This window comes from Magallana gigas, chromosome 9, assembly GCF_963853765.1.
Source record: "Magallana gigas chromosome 9, xbMagGiga1.1, whole genome shotgun sequence".
Classification (NCBI taxonomy): domain Eukaryota; kingdom Metazoa; phylum Mollusca; class Bivalvia; order Ostreida; family Ostreidae; genus Magallana; species Magallana gigas.
The window spans coordinates 8,226,324-8,249,086 of NC_088861.1; the positions used below are offsets into that span (position 1 = coordinate 8,226,324).

General features: G+C 31.6%; 1 protein-coding gene across 1 annotated transcript in view; it reads left to right on the forward strand.

Moving 5' to 3' along the window:
- Positions 1–17,306, forward strand: part of LOC117691312 (leucine-rich repeat-containing protein 3-like) — a 133,099-nt gene extending 115,793 nt beyond the window's left edge. The window contains exons 2-4 of the mRNA XM_066071477.1: positions 6,605–6,676; positions 9,771–9,839; positions 17,231–17,306. Of these exons, the coding sequence (XP_065927549.1) occupies positions 6,605–6,676; positions 9,771–9,839; positions 17,231–17,306 (217 nt within the window). The remainder of the gene's footprint in view (positions 1–6,604; positions 6,677–9,770; positions 9,840–17,230) is intronic.
- Positions 17,307–22,763: the final 5,457 nt, after the last annotated feature.

Genomic DNA, 22,763 nt, shown 5'->3' on the forward strand with positions numbered 1-22,763 from the left:
TTTACCTGTGAAAAAAGGAGGATTTATGAATAAAACTTATAAAGAATAAAATATTTATTGATGTACGCAAGAAAAAGACAAAGAAATAGAAATAAATAAAATTTTTATGCACGCAATTTTCAGACGTATGCGATTGACACGGTTGATTTTTGTTAATATCAAAAATCGATATCGCCCACATAAAGGTTTGATCAATTAAAACACTAACACTTTCTTTTCCTTTTTAAAATTCAAATAAACGGTTCTATAAGTTTTTGTTTCAGTCCGTTTTTAAACGTAGTAGTAATCGTAGTTACTGTAGTTTGGCAGTTTTAATAGTGCATTAAACCATAACTGTGATCTTTTCTCACTTATACTCTATTCAACGATAACAAATCTAACGGGTTGTTGAAAACAAATGCACTTTCTCTAAATGATATAATTATACAGCTTTATATCTAATATATTTTCAAATTTTCTTTCTTTTATACATATGTGTGATGTACTTGTCCATGTAGTACCGCACGGTACATATTCATAGCGCTAAGAATCCGTGGATCGGTTCTTGAATTTCTTTTTATTTTATCTTTATAGCAACTTGAATTTAAAAACTATTTGTGTTCCAAGAAACTACTCAGTATTGCAATAATTACTGTTTGATTGTTTAATGATCGTCATATGAGAGAGAGAGAGAGAGAGAGAGAGAGAGTAAGAGAGAGAGAGAGAGAGAGAGAGAGAGAATACCAGTATGAGTTTAATTTAAGTACATTTTACTTGTAATTCAGTGTAATAAGTTAGATTTATAGTTTCCATTATATTGAACCCTTTTCCCTAAAATTGCGATAGAATATATGCAGCCAGGGTCCACGTGCTATCCCTGTCAATCAAATCAGCCCACGAGATAGACCACGTGCTCCTTCCATGATATGAAAAAATGTCGTTCTATTGTTTTTTTAAGTCCGCAAAATAGAAAAATGTTTAACAATGAGGTATTCAGTGCTTGAAATGTTTAGTGTCTTCATTCTTATACTGCATGGATGAGGGTTATAATATTTCGTTGTAAAATCTCTCTCTCACTCTCTCTCTCTCTCTCTCTCTCTCTCTCTCTCTCTCTCTCTCTCTCTCTCTCTCTCTCTCTCTCTCTCTCTCTCTGTACTTTTGTGCAACTTTTTTTGAATTATAAGAGTTCTATTTGTATGAATTTAATTCATTTATTTTAGATCCATGGTTTTAATAACGATTTCAACACAATGACTAAAAGTTTGTAAAGTTCACGATGTAATAAGATTTTTCGTTAAAATTTCGACGCTATTTCCCATCAATAAAGTTGTGTTTATTATAAATGCTTGCAAAAAGTTACCGGTATTATCTCATTCATCTTTTTAATCAATCAGGTTTTTTTGTACATACATGTATGTGTACCCGGTAAATAATTTCTTATCGCAAGTTAATACTTTGTGAAATTCCCGCATTTATAGAGTTGCTGAATTGTTCCCCGGATCCACGCGCCGATAGTCTTCCGTGTAGTTGTTTGTGTACATATCTAGAGACATTTTGTTTGTTTGTTAGAGATTAGGAAAAATCATTGAACTAACAAAGTAGAAGTAAGATATATTCAGACCATACACACGGCGGGTTGTGATGAGTTACCAAACAGGTGTACGCGGAAAGGTGTGAATAACGGCATCTCGAGTACACCTGTTCAGACGTCCAAATATACACACAGTTAGTTGTAAATTCCAATGACACCTAACAAGACAAACAATAACACCTGTTGTGTATAGAACCCAAGATGAAAGACAATGCTGTGTATCTGATCAGCTTCCGTACATCGCACGAGTGATTTTTTCATGTGAAATCACGAGGCCATTACGAGCTATACGGAAATAAAGTTGAAAATTATTTAATGAAATGCGGGTATATTTTTAATACATGTACAATGCTTGAATATATTTTCAAAAGGGTTTGTACATTTATTTATCTATAATCTATAATATAAAAGTGATTTTTGTTTATTTATTGCTACATAAATAGCTGAAGTCCAAATTATTCGAGTCACCGGTAATATGGGGTTGTTATTTACTACAGCACATCAACAGCACATGTTTTTAGAAAAACATGATCTGAAATGTTTTCATTTCTCATTTTTAATTGGTTAAAAGTAAGGCTGTAAATTAATTAATAAATCAAAAAGTGTTTACAGATAAGACGTTTAAGCTCCCGACATTTTAATAGGATCGTCAGTTACAACATCACGTGTGTTTAGAAAAAAACGAAGATGAATTAAATTGATTTAAATTTTGATTATATATTAATTGATTATTAAATATTTATTTCAATTTATTTAAGAACAAATGAATTAAAAGGTATCCATTTACGTCGAGTTTTCAGATCACAAAAAAATTAATTTCACGTTGACAGCCTCGACAATTTTCTGGGTCCGTGCAACTTAAGTCGACATTCTTTTTTTTAATATGAAAAAGATATATATGTTTCAACCCTTGTTTAGCCATAATTTCTTTATTTCTAAACACACGCTATTTCTATCAACGTCTCAGGTAACGATATCCACGGAGTAACACAGTGGCCACGGAGTTACACAGGCGGCCACGGTGCGACACGGTGCTTTTTCTTGAATTTTCCAATACACATACACGGTGTCACACCGTGTGCACGGTGCGACACAGACCGTTTTCCACCGTGTTTTTTACACGGTGGGTGTCGGGATACTCGTGAGCTGTACTGTACATCGGACCATTTAGTATTAAAGCGTCTACCTTGACAGATCAAAATGACATAAAGGTCAACGGTCAAGGGCAAGCAATAAAAAATTGCAAACTTAATCGTTTGACAATTTTTATGAAGTAACGCAGAAAAAATACGTTATTCTATTGAAGCAATCTTATTTCAAACCATAAAAAACAATGAGGTGGAAAGACCTCTAATTGTTCGAGAACAATTAGTCTACTTGTTGTTATTGTAGCTGGCTTGGCCATCCAAATAAATCAAGTCTTTAATACTGATGAAGAATTTTATTCACTGTTGGTTCTTCAAAGTAAGAACTGTAAACAATACAACATTTATTAGTAATTACATAACAACCATACATTATTTTCATTCATTATTAAATATAAGTAAATAATCAAAATTATTTCTGGTAGCAAGGAAAATATTATGTAGATATTTCACCGAAACATGTAAACTAACCTGGCGCTTTACCTTACTATACTGCACAAAGGGGAATAACTCTTAGTTACTAATGACACACAATTCTATGGATGCAACAAATAATTCCACCAGTAGCAGTTTAGTTAGAAAAAGAAAACTATTTGATCAAAATACAGTATTGAAATATTCATACAAAAATACTAAGAGGCCAATCATTATCAAAGTAACGTTTCACTACGCATGGGTCATAATGGCGCCATGTATACATCCACCCTAGCAATACTTGTACGTAAATGCTCTAAATACAGAGTAACCGTTATGTCTACATTAAATTAAGTATATATAAACAAGATCAAGGACGTTAACGTTAAAGTAGGCATAAATACATATGCTAGAAAATAAAAATGCCTTGTTCTCCTGACCAAGTCACTAAGCGTTACAATTCGTTTATCATTCTTGTCAAACCATGTGCACAGAGATGCTGGATGGAAGTTACATAATACACTTAGTTTTACCGGACCCAAAAATAGAAAAATTGCCCATCCGGAATTAATTACATCAAATCATATACATGCAATAGACAAATTGTAAATGAAGGTTATTCAAACATTTGAAGATTTGAAGAAATAGCAACATTTACAATTATGTTGAGAAACCACGGACTCCATCCCCTGAGAAAAGTTTCTGATTCTGCGCATGTAATAAAGAATTTAAAGAAAAGGAAGCCCATTCTCTTTCGCGGAAGCAAAAGGAGATAATCAAAACTAATTCATACAAATTTTATCTTACATAAAAAAAAGTAATATTTTGATTCCTTTCTTTAACATTATAATTGAAAAAAAAATAAATACAGCGGGAAACAGTGTTGTGAGTACAGAGTTGTTCAGTGGAGTACTGTGGAATACAGTGGCTCTGTTCAGTGGGATACAGTAGAATACAGCAGCTCTGTCCAATATGATAAAGTGGGATACAACAACTCTGTACAGTAGATGTACAATAGGTTTACAGTAGTGTAGAGTGATTGCACAGTAGATATCAGACGATGTCAGTCAATTCTCGGGAATATCAGTAGATTTTGAATTAAGCAGTGGAGGTCAATCATATGGACATAGCTCAACTCCTGGAAATTCTCCTGAGTAAGCTCCAGATGTGTAAGGGGTAATGCATTGAGCCTTGTCAGGGAGTAAATTCGCCGTGAGTGTCGTAGATCTCTTGGAGATTCTGTCGTTTATGTTAATATGGTGACTGCAGGAAACTAGAATAAAAAATCAAAAGCCCGGAACAAATAATCATCTGATAAACCCTGTTGTTTTTATAATACAATATTGATAACAGTAATGTGATTTTGTTGTTCAAATTTAATCTTAAGCACTGGTTGTTCATAATTACCAAGTTATTAAAATGGATTTGAGTGATATGTCAATTTCTATAGTTAATGTACAAAGTTTGTGCACAAAATCAAATGTTTATTTATGAAAAGTCGGATGCATAATTTTTGAATTAAAATTCGTCATGAAATAAAACAAGAATTTTTGTTTATGATAAAGATTTCAAAGGATGAAAAAGTCGATATAAATATAAACTACCTTATCTTCAGCGAGAGTCAATGAGTGACTTCGTGTGTTTACAGGCAGCGGAAATAGGGGATCGCATATATTTCCACATTTTAAAAATTGTGTTTATGGTTTATTATTATTTTTTTTTTACAATAGATCAACCTAATATCGTGAAGCACTTTCATGTTACGTTTAAAATTCGTTATTTAATACATTGAATATAACAAGAGTAATATCAGATATAAACTTATAGACACCCCCCCCTCCCCAAACAAACAAAACAAACAAACAAAAAACAATCAAACAAACAATCAAACATTTTTGATAAAAGCAGGCATATCAAACAATACAATTTTATGGAAAGGAGAGAACCTAGACCAAGTAGCGTGTCATGCAAGAAACGTACATGTACCTTACCACAAGCGAGCATGGTACTGTTTTATTTAAAAAAACGTACCGTAACATGTACAAAAGCGTTCTGTACCGTGAAGAAACAAACTGTTCAATACGAAAAATTCAGTTGTATGTCATCGCCGTTCATGTTTTGCATAACGCAATGCTTTCAACTGCTTATTGGATAATCCGGCCTGTTTTTACTATTATCAGATGCTTGCCGATATTCATATCATTGATATTGTTAATTTGAACATATATGGTACCTTCATACATGGAAATCAAAGGACTATGTGCGGTATGGTCAAATATCTGCCCCCGATTTCAACCAATTTTTAAATTGTATCGTATAAAAATAAAATCTTCACAAATCATTGTATAGAGGATTCCTATAACTTTGATGTTGACTTTAGTCATCATTGCTCATTCGCTGTTTATCTATGACGTCACCTAAATGACCAAATTCCCGCAAATTTGCAAACAAATGAAAATATTCTAATTTTTGCTCTATATTTTGCATTCGGAAGTATAGAGCGCAGGTCTGCTCAAGTGCGATTTTAACATATGTTTTTCTTCAGATAGTTATACACATTATACTAAAAAATGGTACTTGAGCAAGCCTGCGCTCGATGTTTTCTAGTCGAAAAACCATCGGAAAACACCCATATTTTGCCACAAATCATCAATTTATCAAAATAACGCAATCTTCATGACGTCATTTCTACATTATGGCGTCACTGTGGTGATAAACTTTCACACATTTATTTCCAACATGATTTTAACTATCTTTCACCTTATTTTTAAAACTCTTTCTTAAACTTTGATTTTGGGGGCAAAAAATGCATAAAACCGCACTTAGTCCTTTACATATATTCATTTAATGTGCTTAAAAAGTTCTTTATCGCCCTTTTTCATCTCAAAAATACAGAGCGCAACTTTAAAGAATAATAATGTTACTGTCATTGAAAGATACATCAGCGACAGTAGAAAAAATGTCCCTGTCTGTGTTCAAGGTTTCTGACAAAAAGAATACATAAGTGCTAATACTTCTCTGCTAAACTAGGTAAAAATATTAAACTTTACACGGTCATAGTTTTTAAAAACGGTCAAATTCAAAATATTGAGCTTTGTTAAGTAACATTTATTATCAATACTAAAGTACACTAGTTTTTTTTTTAAATATTAATATAAATCATTTGTCATTTAGGTAATAGCTAGGAACAGTCGGATAATGCTAAAAAAAACATGATCGGCTAAAAAACATGAAAAAAAAACAAACCAAACAGATCCTTAAAAAGTGAACTATTCAGAATGAAATGTACTTGAATGCGAAAATATAAATGGCAGCGATTTGATTTCTATTATGTTCATACCACATGAAAGATTACATGCTAAGTATAATATAAAGTCATTGCATTATAGCATCAACTTAATTTGACTATATTTATTCTATTTTCAATTTTGAATATTTATAATATCATTGATATAAACGTTTTGCTTTCATTCAGGGACTTAATGGGTAATCAGATATCAATGATCGACAACAACACCTTTAAAGGGCTGCCACAGTTGAAGAAACTGTAAGTATTGTTACTACTGTTACCGTGCTATTCACATCTTGACGAAACATCGACACCTATAAACGCAGACATTTTCAAACAAACTTCGAAATACATGCACAAGAGATACAGATTTTAATGTTTGATATTGATATAACACGTGTGAGATGATTACCGTATATTATTATTGAATATAATCTGATCAGTAATTATTGTGAAATTAATTAAAACAAACTTTTCGATAAGCTACCCTAAAATAACAATACCCAAGGATACATGTCAATTGTAAATTATATCTGTATCTAAAATGTCATAAGTTGTATTTAAAATGAAGATAGAAAAACGGTCTTTGACCTAAATGCCCTAACATTATAAATAACGTTGTAAAATGCATGTTGCGTCACTTGAATAAAGGAGGGATAACATCTTTCAGATATAAACCACCCAGATGACTGTACATTACGTTACTCCTTTCATTAACGTTTTAAATCTTCTATGTTTTGAACGCCTATATATAATCATCATCTAATTTTCCAAGATTCTTAAGAAACATAAATTAAGTCACTTATAATCTTTGCGATGAAATGAAAATTGTTTTAAACATCACATCCAGAATATATTTCATGCTAAAACAATTGTCAATGACTCAATTTGATAACCCCGGTAAACTATATAAAATTTCCCGTATTTTGTTCTTGCTTTAAGTGCCTAACGCCTGTGTATTTTCTCTATTAAAAAAAAACCAAAAAAACTATATATGCCATTTTAAACTCTGTGTTTGTTTTGTTTGGAACCCAACATAAACTTTGTAAATTTAATGAAAAAAGCTGTGACGACCTCGCAAGGTTATCTATTTACATCAGCTAGTTGGATATTTTGGATACTATTTTTTTTTTATCAGGGGTTATCAAAATGTTCTTATGCATATTCATAAACAATTCACGCAAATGTATATCTGCGCATGAGCGCGGAAATAATAATCGAGAGAACATGAAAATGACTGGAAAGACAGCAAGTTTGTTTAAATTATATAGAATGTAGTAACGAAGACAAATATTTCTTCATAACTTTCTTTCCAAAAGAATTACTTTTATCAGTAAATCTTTAGACCACCATCTTAATGCGTTCATTGCCAAGATTCAAAGAACATTTTAAAACATCCGTCAAGCATCACGCGGCGTTGTCGTCATCGTTATTGTCATCGATATCATTGTTGTTGTTATTTATGTCCTCGTCTTTGTTTCTGTTATCGTGGTATCTGATGCTGTCGTTGTTTTAATTCTGTCAATCATCACGTGTCGTCGCGGCGGCGTTGTCTTCATATTATCATCGGTATTATCATCGATATCCTTGTTGTTGTTATTGATTTCTTCTGATCCTATTTTCAAATCTAAGAATAAAACCATTTAATGAGAATTATTGTATAAAGATGAACCATGAGACCATATTTTATCAAATACATGTAGCTATTAAAACAAATAGCAGTTATTCCAATATAAACTACAACTGGCTTTAATATATGTTTATCGATACTGAACTAAATTTAGTAAGAGGCAAACCTTGTATAAACCTGTTTCCAAAAGTCACGTCATGGAATTGTTAATGATGTTTATTTATGAAAAGTCGGATGCATAATTTTTGAATTAAAATTCGTCATGAAGTAAAACAAGAATGTTTGTTTATGATAAAGATTTCAAAGGATGAAAAAGTCGATATAAATATAAACTACCTTATCTTCAGCGAGAGTCAATGAGTGACTTCGTGTGTTTACAGGCAGCGGAAATAGGGGATCGCATATATTTCCACATTTTAAAAATTGTGTTTATGGTTTATTATTATTATTTTTTTTTTTTTACAATAGATCAACCTAATATCGTGAAGCACTTTCATGTTACGTTTAAAATTCGTTATTTAATACATTGAATATAACAAGAGTAATATCAGATATAAACTTATAGACACCCCCCCCCTCCCCAAACAAACAAAACAAACAAACAAAAAACAAACAATCAAACATTTTTGATAAAAGCAGGCATATCAAACAATACAATTTTATGGAAAGGAGAGAACCTAGACCAAGTAGCGTGTCATGCAAGAAACGTACATGTACCTTACCACAAGCGAGCATCGTACTGTTTTATTTATAAAAACGTACCGTAACATGTACAAAAGCCTTCTGTACCGTGAAGAAACAAACTGTTCAATACGAAAAATTCAGTTGTATGTCATCGTCGTTCATGTTTTGCATAACGCAATGCTTTCAACTGCTTATTGGATAATCCGGCCTGTTTTTACTATTATCAGATGCCTGCCGATATTCATATAATTGATAATGTTAATTTGAACATATATGGTACTTTCATACATGGAAATCAAATTTACGTATATTCATTTAATGTGCTTAAAAAGTTCTTTATCGCCCTTTTTCATCTCAAAAATACAGAGCGCAACTTTAAAGAATAATAATGTTACTGTCCTTGAAAGCTTCACCAGCGACAGTAGCAAAAATGTCCCTGTCTGTGTTCAAGGTTTCTGAAAAAAAAATAGATAAGTGCTAATACTTTTCTGCTAAACTAGGTAGAAATATAAACTTTACACGGTCATAGTTTTTAAAAACGGTCAAATTCAAAATAATGAGCTTTTTTAAGTAACATTCATTATCAATACTAAAGTACACTAGTTGTTTTTTTTAAATATTAATATAAATCATTTGTCATTTAGGTAATAGCTAGGAACTGTCGGATAATGCTAAAAAAACATGATCGGCTAAAAAAAATGAAAAAAAACCCAAACAGATCCTTAAAAGTGAACTATTTAGAATGTAGTGTACTTGAATGCTAAAATGGCAGCGATTTGATTTCTATTATGTTCATACCACATGAAAGATTACATGCCTCGTTAAGTATAATATAAAGTCATTGCATTATAGCATCAACCATCAAATATCAAAACTGATTCCCTTTTACTTACAATCATATTTATATTATCAATGATTAATTTGATTTAATTTCTTAACATTTGTTTGAATTAAAGAACTTAATTTGACTATAATTATTCTATTTTCAATTTTGAATATTTATAATATCATTGATATAAACGTTTTGCTTTCATTCAGGTATTTAGAGCGTAATCAGATATCAAGGATCGACAACACCTTTAAAGGGCTACTACAGTTGAAGTTACTGTAAGTATTGTTACCACTGTTTCCGTGCTATTCACATCTTGACGAAACATCAACACCTATAAACGCAGACATTTTCAAACAAACTTCGAAATACATGCACAAGAGTTACAGATTTTAATGTTTGATATTGATATAACACGTGTGAGATGATTATCGTATATTATTATTGAATATAATCTGATCAGTAATTATTGTGAAATTAATTAAAACAAACTTTTCGATAAGCTACCCTAAAATAACAATACCCAAGGATACATGTCAATTGTAAATTATATCTGTATCTAAAATGTCATAAGTTGTATTTAAAATGAAGATAGAAAAACGGTCTTTGACCTAAATGCCCTAACATTATAAATAACGTTGTAAAATGCATGTTGCGTCACTTGAATAAAGGAGGGATAACATCTTTCAGATATAAACCACCCAGATGACTGTACATTACGTTACTCCTTTCATTAACGTTTTAAATCTATTATGTTTTGAACGCCTATAAATAATCATCATCTAATTTTCCAAGATTCTTAAGAAACATAAATTAAGTCACTCATAATCTTTGCGATGAAATGAAAATTGTTTTAAACATCACATCCAGAATATATTTCATGCTAAAACAATTGTCAATGACTCAATTTGATAACCCCGGTAAACTATATAAAATTTCCCGTATTTTGTTCTTGCTTTAAGTGCCTAACGCCTGTGTATTTTCTCTATTAAAAAAAACAAAAAAACTATATATGCTATTTTAAACTCTGTTTTTGTTTTGTTTGGAACCCAACATAAACTTTGTAAATTTAATGAAAAAAGCTGTGACGACCTCGCAAGGTTATCTATTTACATCAGCTAGTTGGATATTTTGGATACTATTTTTTTTTATCAGGGTTATCAAAATGTTCTTATGCATATTCATAAACAATTCACGCAAATGTATATCTGCGCATGAGCGCGGAAATAATAATCGAGAGAACATGAAAATGACTGGAAAGACAGCAAGTTTGTTTAAATTATATAGAATATAGTAACGAAGACAAATATTTCTTCATAACTTTCTTTCCAAAAGAATTACTTTTATCAGTAAATCTTTAGACCACCATCTTAATGCGTTCATTGCCAAGATTCAAAGAACATTTTAAAACATCCGTCAAGCATCACGCGGCGTTGTCGTCATCGTTATTGTCATCGATATCATTGTTGTTGTTATTTATGTCCTCGTCTTTGTTTCTGTTATCGTGGTATCTGATGCTGTCGTTGTTTTAATTCTGTCATTCATCACGTGTCGTCGCGGCGGCGTTGTCTTCATATTATCATCGGTATTATCATCGATATCCTAGTTGTTGTTATTGATTTCTTCTGATCCCATTTTCAAATCTAAGAATAAAACCTTTAAATGAGAAATATTGTATAAAGATGAACCATAAGACCATATTTTATCAAATACATGTAGCTATTAAAACAAATAGCAGTTTATCCAATATAAACTACAACTGGCTTTAATATATGTTTATCGATACTGAACTAAATTTAGTAAGAGACAAACCTTGTATAAACCTGTTTCCAAAAGTCACGTCATGGAATTGCTAATGATAATTCTATGAAATATATTTAATTGCTAAAGATAATTCTATAAAATATACTTATTTTGAATTTATATTTATCAAACCTCCAACAAATTTAGTAATAGAAAAGCCCTATATAAACGTGTTTTCAAAAGTCAGGTTAGGAATTGCAATTAAGGTGTTTCTATGAAATATACTTTAAGTCAAGATTCTTGTTATGATAACTGACTAGTAGAGCAGTTAGTCGCAAATGGATCTGATGTTGTTATGTCTACTATGGGGGTCATCTATCTTATTATCTTATTTTAAAATAAATTGATCTAAAAAATCAAGGGCGTTTGCAATAAGAGATTCACTGATTATTAAATCATGCTTTAATCAGGCACGTTGCATCGTAGGGGGGGGGGCTTATATTTACATATAAAAAATTGAATAATCATGGAGTTGCCCCCTCCTTCTTGGGAGTATGTAAAAACGTCGGTATGAAAATAAGAAATAGAAGTGAAATCGAAGTTATGGATATACTACGCCAGCCCCCCCCCCCCCCCAACGGATTAGGAATTTTTTTTTGGCTTGTCAAGATTTTGTGAATGAGTTTGACCCCTCCCCCACCGACACTTTCAAAAACGATGCTACGTGACTATTGATGACTTGAAACTGAAAAATGAGAAAACTTGGCACAAAAACATTTTATAGCGTAAACGCTAGGGCTTAAGCATTCAAATTGGAAATTGGCGCAAAAATAATTTAGCCCACACACCCTCTATTTTTGAAGAATTTTATCTTAGTTTGCCAGAAATCGTGAACAGATAGGCTTTAATTTCTAACTCATCATTCATTGTTTGATCACATGCTGCGCTTAAGTCCCACCGTAAAACATATTAAATGCATTAAAAATTCGGGAGTTTGATATCAAGCTTCCCCAATATCGTAACATATTAATGAGTTGAAAAAAAAAGCCCAACAAAACAGATATTTGTAACACGTTTTTATTAAACGTTTCACGCTTACTATCAGTTGTTTAAAATCGAACTTTTATTCCTAAAAACAACCTTGGCAAATTGGACTTATGAACTTATCTCAGTATTACTGTTCCTACCCAAGATCTGAGTAGTATTCCTGCCATAGATTGTCAATGTCAGTTATGTTATTAGCTGTTATATCTTAGTTTGGATGGCAGATGTACACTTGATAACATCATCATATATTTTATGACATACATACTCTTAATGCCAAGGTTAAATAATAATTTATATATAAGGTAAGACAAAAAGTTATTCCTTTCATACTTATGAAATAAACATTTGTTTTAGCTTATCATGATCATTTGCCATTGTTAATTAATTGTCTTCATGCTAAAACAAAAACATTAATTTGTCGATTTTTTATGTTCTCCAAATTTGTATAATTAGCTGAAAGCACATTGATTTATGTAATTTTATTCTACAAATGTCTTGACAAATGGTCGTCCATCATTTTCGCTGAAATGAACGATCTTGTAATGACTTTTTTGTTTTAATTTTCGAAACTTTACCATCTATTATCTATAAGATGAAACAGCTTTGTACTGATTTTCTTTTATATGTACGGTATGTTAATATAGAAGAAATAAACAAAATGTCAACGAGACGCAAGGTCGACATTTTTCGAAGAAATTCGGGGCATTTTAATGTCTAGAAGAAAACAAACGTAAGGTTGTACTGTTTCTACAGAATCGTTTTCTTATCTGTCTGGGTCCCTTACTATCTTATCATAAGCATATTCTCGCTTATTCATTTCCAAAACTTTTACGATTGTATTTATATAACTTGAGATAATTCTCATCGTAATGAGACCATGCAGTGTTAGAACACCGATTTGTTTCCAATGTTCAAGTATTTAAAGAAATTCAAAATAAACAACAACATGATATTTGCTGTAGATAACAGGGAATAATGCCCATAAGTTAATTCACAACAACGCACCCGGTCTCAGGTGTCCAGCTGACACACTCGGCCAAATTTGTTAATCAGGGCTTAGGCTATTATTTTCCTATTTGTTTTACAATGTTTTGTTATTGATCACAATCAAGGTTTAGGGGAGTTGGCTTACAAATTGGACTTTAAATTTGTTATATTTACTTTAACTCATAATTGACATAATTATGCTGTGTCCTTCCATTAAAAAGAATACCGCAAGTAGACGCCATTGTATGCGTTCATTTTTTAATTGTGTATTCATATCTTAATTTGATTTTAAACCTAAGGTAAAAAAGAAAACCGCACTTGACATCCTGTTTTAAACTTTTTAACAAGTAAACTAGTTGCTAAACATACTCGATCTCAATAAAAGTGGCACATAAAGAGATTAAGATTGATAAATTTTGACAGTAACTGTACTCGAGAAGTGAAACTCGCAGAATTTCAATCAAGAGATTTGGAATTTAGGTCTGATGTTGGCGATTAAAGTATTTCTTTTTATTTCTATGTCACAACAAATATCAACGTTTTTTTTAAATTTTGTTTTAACATATAAGATAGAGGGAACAATAATTGTATTCAAGGATATTTTGTACTGTTCTAGATTTTTTCTTCAATGAATTCCGTGTTCAGGAACTCTAAATGCGAGTAATAGAAAGATTTTGATCATATTGGTTCAGTTTTACCAGTTTTGAGCAAAATCTTAATCTAAAGGTCACCTGAGTCACTCAAATGACCTATTGGAATTGGTCATCGTGCGTCGTCCGTCGCGTGTCGTGCCCTCTTTGTTTACAATTTTTCATGTTTAACGTCTTGAAAACTACAAGGCCAATTGGTACAATTTTTATGTGAAGCGGCGTATCTATGTTAAGAGAAATCAAAATTGTGAAATTAATGGCTCTACCTACATGGAGTGCCACAGGCGGGGCCAAATATGCAAAAATGCAAAATTTTCAAAAATTGTCTTCTCTACTCCCACACATGTGAGGAAAAAACTGATTACAAGATTATGATGTCTCTACCAAAATATTGAAATTTACGGCCCCTGGATAAAAGGTACAGGCTATAAGGTGGGGACAATATGTCAATGTAGAAAAAATGTATCAAATCTTAGAAAATCTTGTTCTCTACTCCCACACATATTTGTTATAAACTAAATGTATCGTTATGATGTCCATGAAGTTTTCATATAGTGTTTAAAATATAATGTTTAACAATTATTACCTTTACTCCCACTCACCTGTAACGAAAACTGAATTCATGATTTTGTAAAACAGAAAGCCAGCTACTAAATTTATAAATCTCGTGTTCCCCGAAGTATGGGTTCAGATTTTAGGGCAGGTCCAAAATAGTCATACAGTGTTAATGCACTTAGAGAGTTTTAAAAAATCGTCTGACTGCATAAAAAAAAGACAAAAAGCCATCAATCCAAATTTTGAATTTCATGTCTCCCAATAAAGGGATTTAAATGTAGGACGGGGCCAAAACACTCATATAGTGAATAGGTTAGGGGTTCTTGATGCAGGGTGTGGCCAAAATGTTAATTTTGTGTTAATGTATATCATGTTTAAAAACCTGTCCTGACACAAAAAAGAATTGTCTTCGATTTTAGAAAACAAAACATTAAGCTGTTATCTTTTATAGTTTATGCCACGTACATATAAGGAAAGGTTATGCCTGGGAGGAGTATTGTATACTTGTATATTTGTCTTAAGTTAAGATATTGTGACAGCATTTGAAAAGAGTTCGGGGAGTGGGGGTGAGCTGTTGACAATTAATGGAGGTATCTTCCGTTGCTTCTTCACAATGGAGTTATCTTCCTTTGTATGTTTATATTTAATACTTAATCATTGAATTTAATGTAATGAAGAAGTTATAAGATAAAAAGAGTAATGCAAGTATATTATCATTTAAGAAAGCCAGTTTTTAACTTTCTAAATAAACAAATAAACTTGTTAATAGTAAAGTAATAGTTGGCGAACCAAAATAGGCAATACATGTAAAAGGATTTTGGTAGAAATGCCAGATGGTGCATTAGTGTCTATGAAAATTGAATAGCTGGAATAGAAGAAGTGAGTAACATATGATAGCTTTCAAAAGTTTTTTGTTTAAAAACCAACAGGGAGAGTTTCTGTCTGCCCCTGGGGATGGGGGATGTGAGGTTATTTTAAATGAAACATAAATATTAACCACCTTGTTTTGAATTATCTATGAAAACATATACACATAAAACCTATCTTGAAAGTTAAAAAAAAATTGAAAAATTATCTGAGTCTTGCACTTTTCTCAACATAATGTCATGCACTCTATTATGATCTTGAAATTTTTTCGGTAAAATTAAAAGTTTCTTAGTCCTTTTTGAAAGATTTCACACAGGGAGGTGATCATCATTACAATAGTTTAACTTTTCCGCTCCAGAATGAAACTTAATATATGCATATATGAGACTCCTTGACAAGTTTGTGCATGGGCTATGGTACTCAGTTGACCGCGAAGGTCTATTGTTCTCTTGTCAATATCGTATAAATTTCAAACACTGTATTAGATGAAATAAAGAATAAGGTCAATTTGAAAACAAGTCGATCCTAAATTAGATATATGTTGTGAAATACACTCTTCATGCAAGTGTAAAGTGTTAAGAAGTGTATTTGTTACTAAGCATATCAAAACATACACAAATATCAGAGCCACTTCCTATTTACAAGTTAAAATTAAAGATGTGGTGCACTCAGCCAGTGAAGGTACACAGCAGCACCAACAGGTGCCCGTAAATGTTGTTTTAGAGGTTACGACTCATACGTTTTCTGCGAGATCGGATCGGTCAATTTATGTAATTTGTGCTACATACAGACCAGCCAGTGCTTCGTGCGGTCTTAGAACGGACATCACGCATTTGTTTAATAGATCTTTTAAAGTTGTTCGCAACTCTTGATAATGAAACTATCCAGGGTTCTTGGTTCTAATGACTAAAACTGAAGGCTCTTGTACATGTATAAACATTACTTCAGTTAATGACAATAAACAGTATTTTGTACGTTCTGAAGATCAAAAACCGTGGCTATATTGTTTAGACAGGTAATAATGTGAGGCGTGGGGGGGGGGGGTGGGGTCCTTGCCTTTTCAGTGCAACGGAGTGAACTTTCTGCGTGCTGCATGGCGGCGGAGGAAAAATGTGAATTTTATTGTTTAAATTCCTTCATTTTCAATTGAAATTCATGGAGCTAATATTCGTAGATTGATATTTTTAAAAATAGGTTAATGGTAACATTTCGCGGATTAACTTGTATTATGAATGATAAATATATCAATACTATTATTAATAATTTACTGTGGATTTATATTCATGGATGATGAAATCAAATCAATATATTGATTTGAATACTTCTTAAATCAATCTATGATGATGACGGATGAACCTCGAAGTCATTTAAAAGACATCAGAAAAATTAAGTGAACTAGATTTAGATAAATAGAATATTTCTAAAACCAGGTTTTTCCTTAATTATGAAACGTTCAGAAACACCACGTATTTTTATGCGTAATAATTTATGCACTGAAATAATAAGTTAAAAAAAATAGCTGATACTTTATTCATAAAACATCATTGTTCAAAATCATCCAATTACATATATGCTGTAATGCATTGATTGATTCAATTTCATATTTTTACAATTTCTAAAAATAAAAAATAATACGCAGTATTATATTAGGTTAGAGTTATATAATAATAATTTACTAGTATATTATTTCAATTTGAATGTTTATTTTTTTTTAAATGAAAGTTAGCCGAACATTTATTTGTCAATTTCAGTTATTAATGTCTATGTTATGTTCTTGATGTTAAAAATTTGTCAACTCTTCTATCTTTTTGTTCATTTAGGAGCTTAAATAGAAATCAGATAACAACGATAGTTAACAACACCTTTGCGGGGCTATCTCAGCTGACCCAACTGTAAGTAACCCTTATTCTGTTATCTCACGATTTCATTCTTGGAGATAAATCACTGGATGAAATATCTGGTTTCAGCGCTGCAGAAACCCTTTGGAAACTCTGCGGAAACTTAAGGTTACTTTAAGTTTCCGACAGGTTTCAGCACGGAAACATCAAGTTTCATTAAGTTTCCGCAGTGCTGAAACTTAGGCTGTCCATGAATCCAAATGGTTTCCGCAACGGAAAATTACTGAAACTTGAAGTTTCTGCATAGTTTCAACCTCCATATACAATTGGGATACATATTGTTTACAAAGGGTTTCCGCAACTGAAACTTACTGAAACTTTTTATATTTTTGCTTTCACAAAAGCTGAGCAAGGTCTCTACTTTATGTAAAAACAAAACAATTTCAAACAGTTCCAAATTTATTTTGTTCAAAAATCTGAAATTGTTTCCAATAATAAATAAAATACAGTCAAGATACAATAATGGAGAAACATTCATATGGCAATTCCCTTATTAGGGACTTTTATTTAAAAAATGATAAAATTACACAAGAAAAAAAAACTCCCATAGAAATCTTTACATTTGTATTTTTTTATCTCGATTAAATGCCTAGTAAATCTCCCTTTAAAAATGCAACAAAGATCTTACTTTTTTTTAAAATATGAATGCAATTTACAAAATTACTGCATGTACATGAATAAACAAAGAAAACTTCACTGTTACATGAACATCATACACTTGTCTCAATTTCTTTTGAACTACAATGAATATGTACACCATAAAATATGTTTGAAAAGTCTAAAGTATCCATCTTTAAAAAAAAAAAATACACTATAAGATAGTAGTTGACTATAGAGGTATGACCCAGATTTGATTTGAATATGTATGTCAATAAATTCCAAAATGAGGTCAAAGTGACCCACTTACAAGTTGGGATAAACCTTTTCTTTGTTAGTAATATAATCTAATGTTTTACAATAGAACAGGATTTGATATCATTTTTTTGATTATCCATTAAGTCCAAAGTGAACTTCTCATTTCCACCCATGATGTACCAACTGATCAGATTTTAATATTATAAGCCTGTCAGTATTTAATAGATGACCCAGAGGGAGATATGAAAAGCTTGTTGGCCAATAAAAAGCTAACAATGGAGCAGTCTGTCAAATCATGTGCAAAAATATGATGTACACATTTAATTAATTATGCTGATTGCAACACACTTCATTCCTGATGAATAATCTTCTTTACACACTGTTTACCTTCCTACATTTCACTACTTTACCTACATTAATATTTTTAAATCCAAGACATGAAGTAAAATATACATTGTTTATGTATGTCAAGTATTACTACATGTACATGTACTTGCTTTTTGTAGCATGAATGTATAAAGTACAAAGTATCACACAGATCATTCACCTTACAATTCTCATCAATACCAGCATTTTACTTATGATATAAAAGCTAATTCCAATGTTAGTTACATAAAACAGATTAAAATAAAACCAACATGGAAACAACTTTCCATGCAAGTAATTTTGTTATATAAAAATTGTAATACATGGGGTATATGTTGTCTTTATATATTTTCATATATGACATAATTGAATATTGTTTGGTGTATTTTATCATTTCTATGACCCATGCGTTCATCTCCTAATGCAGTGTTTTTACATTGGTTTCTTAATTTTTCATATATTGCTGCAAATAAAAACTAATTAAAGTTATCAATAAATGTTTAAACAAAGAAAATGGAAAAAAAGTAGTCAACACTTATCAACTTGGAGCTGTGAGGATATATGTTACATGGAGTCTAATATTTTATGCAATATTTGCAAATATAACAAATTATTTAAGAAAATGAAAGTTAATATCTGCAAGGTCTAATCGATCATTTCATAAGTCAAAACCATGTGATTTTCTAAGATTCTAGCTTACAGACAGACATTGTAATATACTGGTATTTGATTTGATCATATAAAAAAAGTACTTTTATAGTTTATAGGTTTTTTGAAATGAGAATACTTTACAGTTAAAAAGTCTTGTTCTGCAGAGGTTTAGTCGGGTCGTAGAGATGTGTCCATTTGAATCAATAAGGGGTGTCCTTGGCTGTTGTTGATGTAACCTGAGTCGTAGTTTATGGAAATAGGCCTTTTTGGGGAATTTTCGAGCATTGTCCAGACCGGTGAAGCACTCATATGATCACATCATGGTTACAGCAGACTTAGTACTTCTGGACAGTGGTAGCATTAACATTCTTCTTCTTGCGATTAACTTGTTCCTTTCACCGGGCTGTACTTAATGTCTGTTCTATTTATCTTAAACAAAAATAATAAAGTTTCATTTAGATTTTTAAACAATCAACATTCAGCCTAACATGTAAACAAGAGGCCCATGGGGCCACATCGCTCACCTGAGCAACAATTGGCGTTCAAAAGATATTGTGCCATATGGTCCCTCGGTAGAATAACAAAAAATAAATATTGTCAAGTATTCGAATTTTACAATTATTTTTGCATACACGTAATCTTTGACATTGTACCTTCATGAAATACTATTTTTTACCAGAATAAGAAAATCCTACGCAAGATATAAAACTAAACATTTGGTAGGGGTACACTGTTAAGTTTTTAACTTCCAATTCCCTATATTTTCGTTCTGCCCCCCCCCCCCCCCCCCCCACACACACACACACTTTGTAAAGCGATCAAAATATATGAGAGCATATAGGTACATTTGTTTCATCAACTACTTACTTGTTATTGTATTTAAAAAAAATATATAATAGTTATTGTATTTTATTTAAAAAATCCTTCAAGTATAGATGTGAAGAAGAAAATTGTACCCCAATGTGCTCAATTCCTCAAATTAAAACATTCAAAAATTTAATTTGTTTTCCATTATAATTAAATGACTGTTATTTACCTCGCGTACAAACCAGGATAATTTTCCGCTGTGATATTTTCTTAGGAATAGCGATAATTATTTTATCCCCATAACAGAAATGTGTCAAAACTATGGAAACTGTTTTAAAGATGTCGTTTTTATTTACTCGTGTCTGAAAAACTATCAAAATTGATGTAGATTTCACATTATTTATTGTATAATGAGGGGACCCCAGAGAGTAGGTATATACAGAATATCATTCTTTTATTTTTTTTGTACAAGTATTTAACATACTCTAATTCATATAGAATTTCTAATGTTCAACCAAAATTTCAGCGTCAATCGTAGAATTATAAGCAAGATACAGAGCTCACAGTTTCCCTAGGTTTGAGTCATATTTTGTTGACATGACTTTATTACATTCAGCTTAAGATTTTTAACTTGGTATTTCCTATTCAGCATTTAAAATGGAAAAAAAGAATGGCCTAAGATTTTCAATTCTTTTATTCACTCAAGACCAGTTCATTGGTATTTAAGGTTCAAAATCAGTTTATACAAATGTACACAAACACAGTCAAGGATCACATGTACAGTAGGAGTAATAATGACGAAAAAAGGTTAAGTTTACAATACAATAAGTTGTTAAAATTGGTTTCTGGAAGAACAGACTTTGAAAATTTTCTTAATAAATATTGACAAATTTTTTACTTTTTTAATCTTTAGTTTTTAAGATCTGTGTACAAACATAGAATTGTGAGCAAATCTCTGTATCTTAATTGCTTATAATTCGAAGCTTAACACTCAAATATGGTTAGTAAATAGAAATTGTAAACAATTAAACACAAGAAACATGCATGCACTATATAACAAATAAAGAACACAATTTATTTTTTCGAAATGAATCATATACACACATGTATATATACCTACATATTTCCTCCAGCGATATCAAACTCTATTTAAACTGAATAAACTCGAGAAAATGCCGAGCATCGATCTCAACAAAACCTATTGCATTAATCTACCATTACGCAAAAGATAATGCCGAATTACCGATAGAATGAATTGTATTTCAGTACTTTTTTGATACATCAGATTTTGCTTAATTTGCGCAGGTAAAGAGTTAACTGTTTGATCTACCGAAGTCTCTGTTTGAATTGATACGTAAAAATCACGAAATACGAGAGTTCCCAGGTTAAATTAAAAGCATAAATAATGCATACGAAACGAAAATCAGTCCTAGCTAACACCAACGTCATGTGTGAAATCTGTCAACGCATTGAAATATTTAGCCTCAATTTACTTCACAAAATCGGCACCAATATATTTTGCATGTTTCAAAAATTTCCTTCATACACGAACTGTTGCATAAACAAGCAAATTCATCATAGTCAGATCGACCCTTTTTCGTATAATGTCATCGCTGCTTTAAACAAAGAACCTCGTTTTAGAAGTATGGAATACGAGTCTTGGTAAAATGGGTATGCAAACCCGGGCCGTGGCAAAATAAAAGCCGGGGTAGATCGGCAATCGTCAATTCCAAATACGCATTATTTTGCGGCAATATTTACAGCGAATACAAATATAACTGGTCCATCAAATATCCTGAAAATTTAATGAGATTGGCAGATTAATAACTGCCAATCTTTTGTTTTGACCAGGCCAAGTCTTGCCTACCCATTTTACCGGATGCCGAACCGAACCGAAGCTGAAACACGCCTTTCCTTTATCATTATTTTCGTAATAACTCAGATTTGAAACTGAATTAGACCTTAATTTTTGCAATTTATATTTTCCTTCCCATAAGGATAATTTATGCTAAACTACGTTGAATTTGCCTCGGTAGTTCTTGAGAAGAAGATTTTTAAAAATGCACCCCCCTTTTTCTACAGTTTCAAGGTTTTCTCCGCTTTGAATACAGATCGTACTTTTATTTCTGCAATTTATATTCGCCATCCCATAAGGATGCTTTGTGCCAAATTTGGTTGAAATTGGATAAGCAGTTTTAGAGAAGAAGTTCAAAATGTAAAAAGTTTACAGACGGACGGACGGACGGACGGACGGACAGACGTCTGTGTTCACGAGAGAACATTTATTGGGTTCAATTTATGTCATTGGAACACTTATTGGGTACTTTTGACTTATTGGGTATACCCAATAATCCAATTGCTTTCATTGTGTTCCAGAGACATTTACTGGGTATTGGATAACACAAACCCAATAAATGTTTGTCTGAGATTTGTCTATGAAATCTAGTCCATCTTATGGACTTTACTGTTTGTTGAAATCAAATTCTTTCGGAATGCCTTTGGTTTTATCATCAACAATGAAGAATTCAGAAGAGTTCCAAACAACTATGACATGTGATAAGATTATCCAATCAGAAAGTAGCAATGGCTACTGAAACAGATGCTAGATGAACATATCACCTGGAACTAGAGAAAACCGATTCAAGGCCTTATTGCTATCTGGATAAAAATGTAAGTTATATTTAAGTCTTATTTATTTCTTTTCTTTTCATATCTTTAAAGATATTGACATAATCTATTTTAATCATAAACAACTACTTATATGGAAGAATTAGCC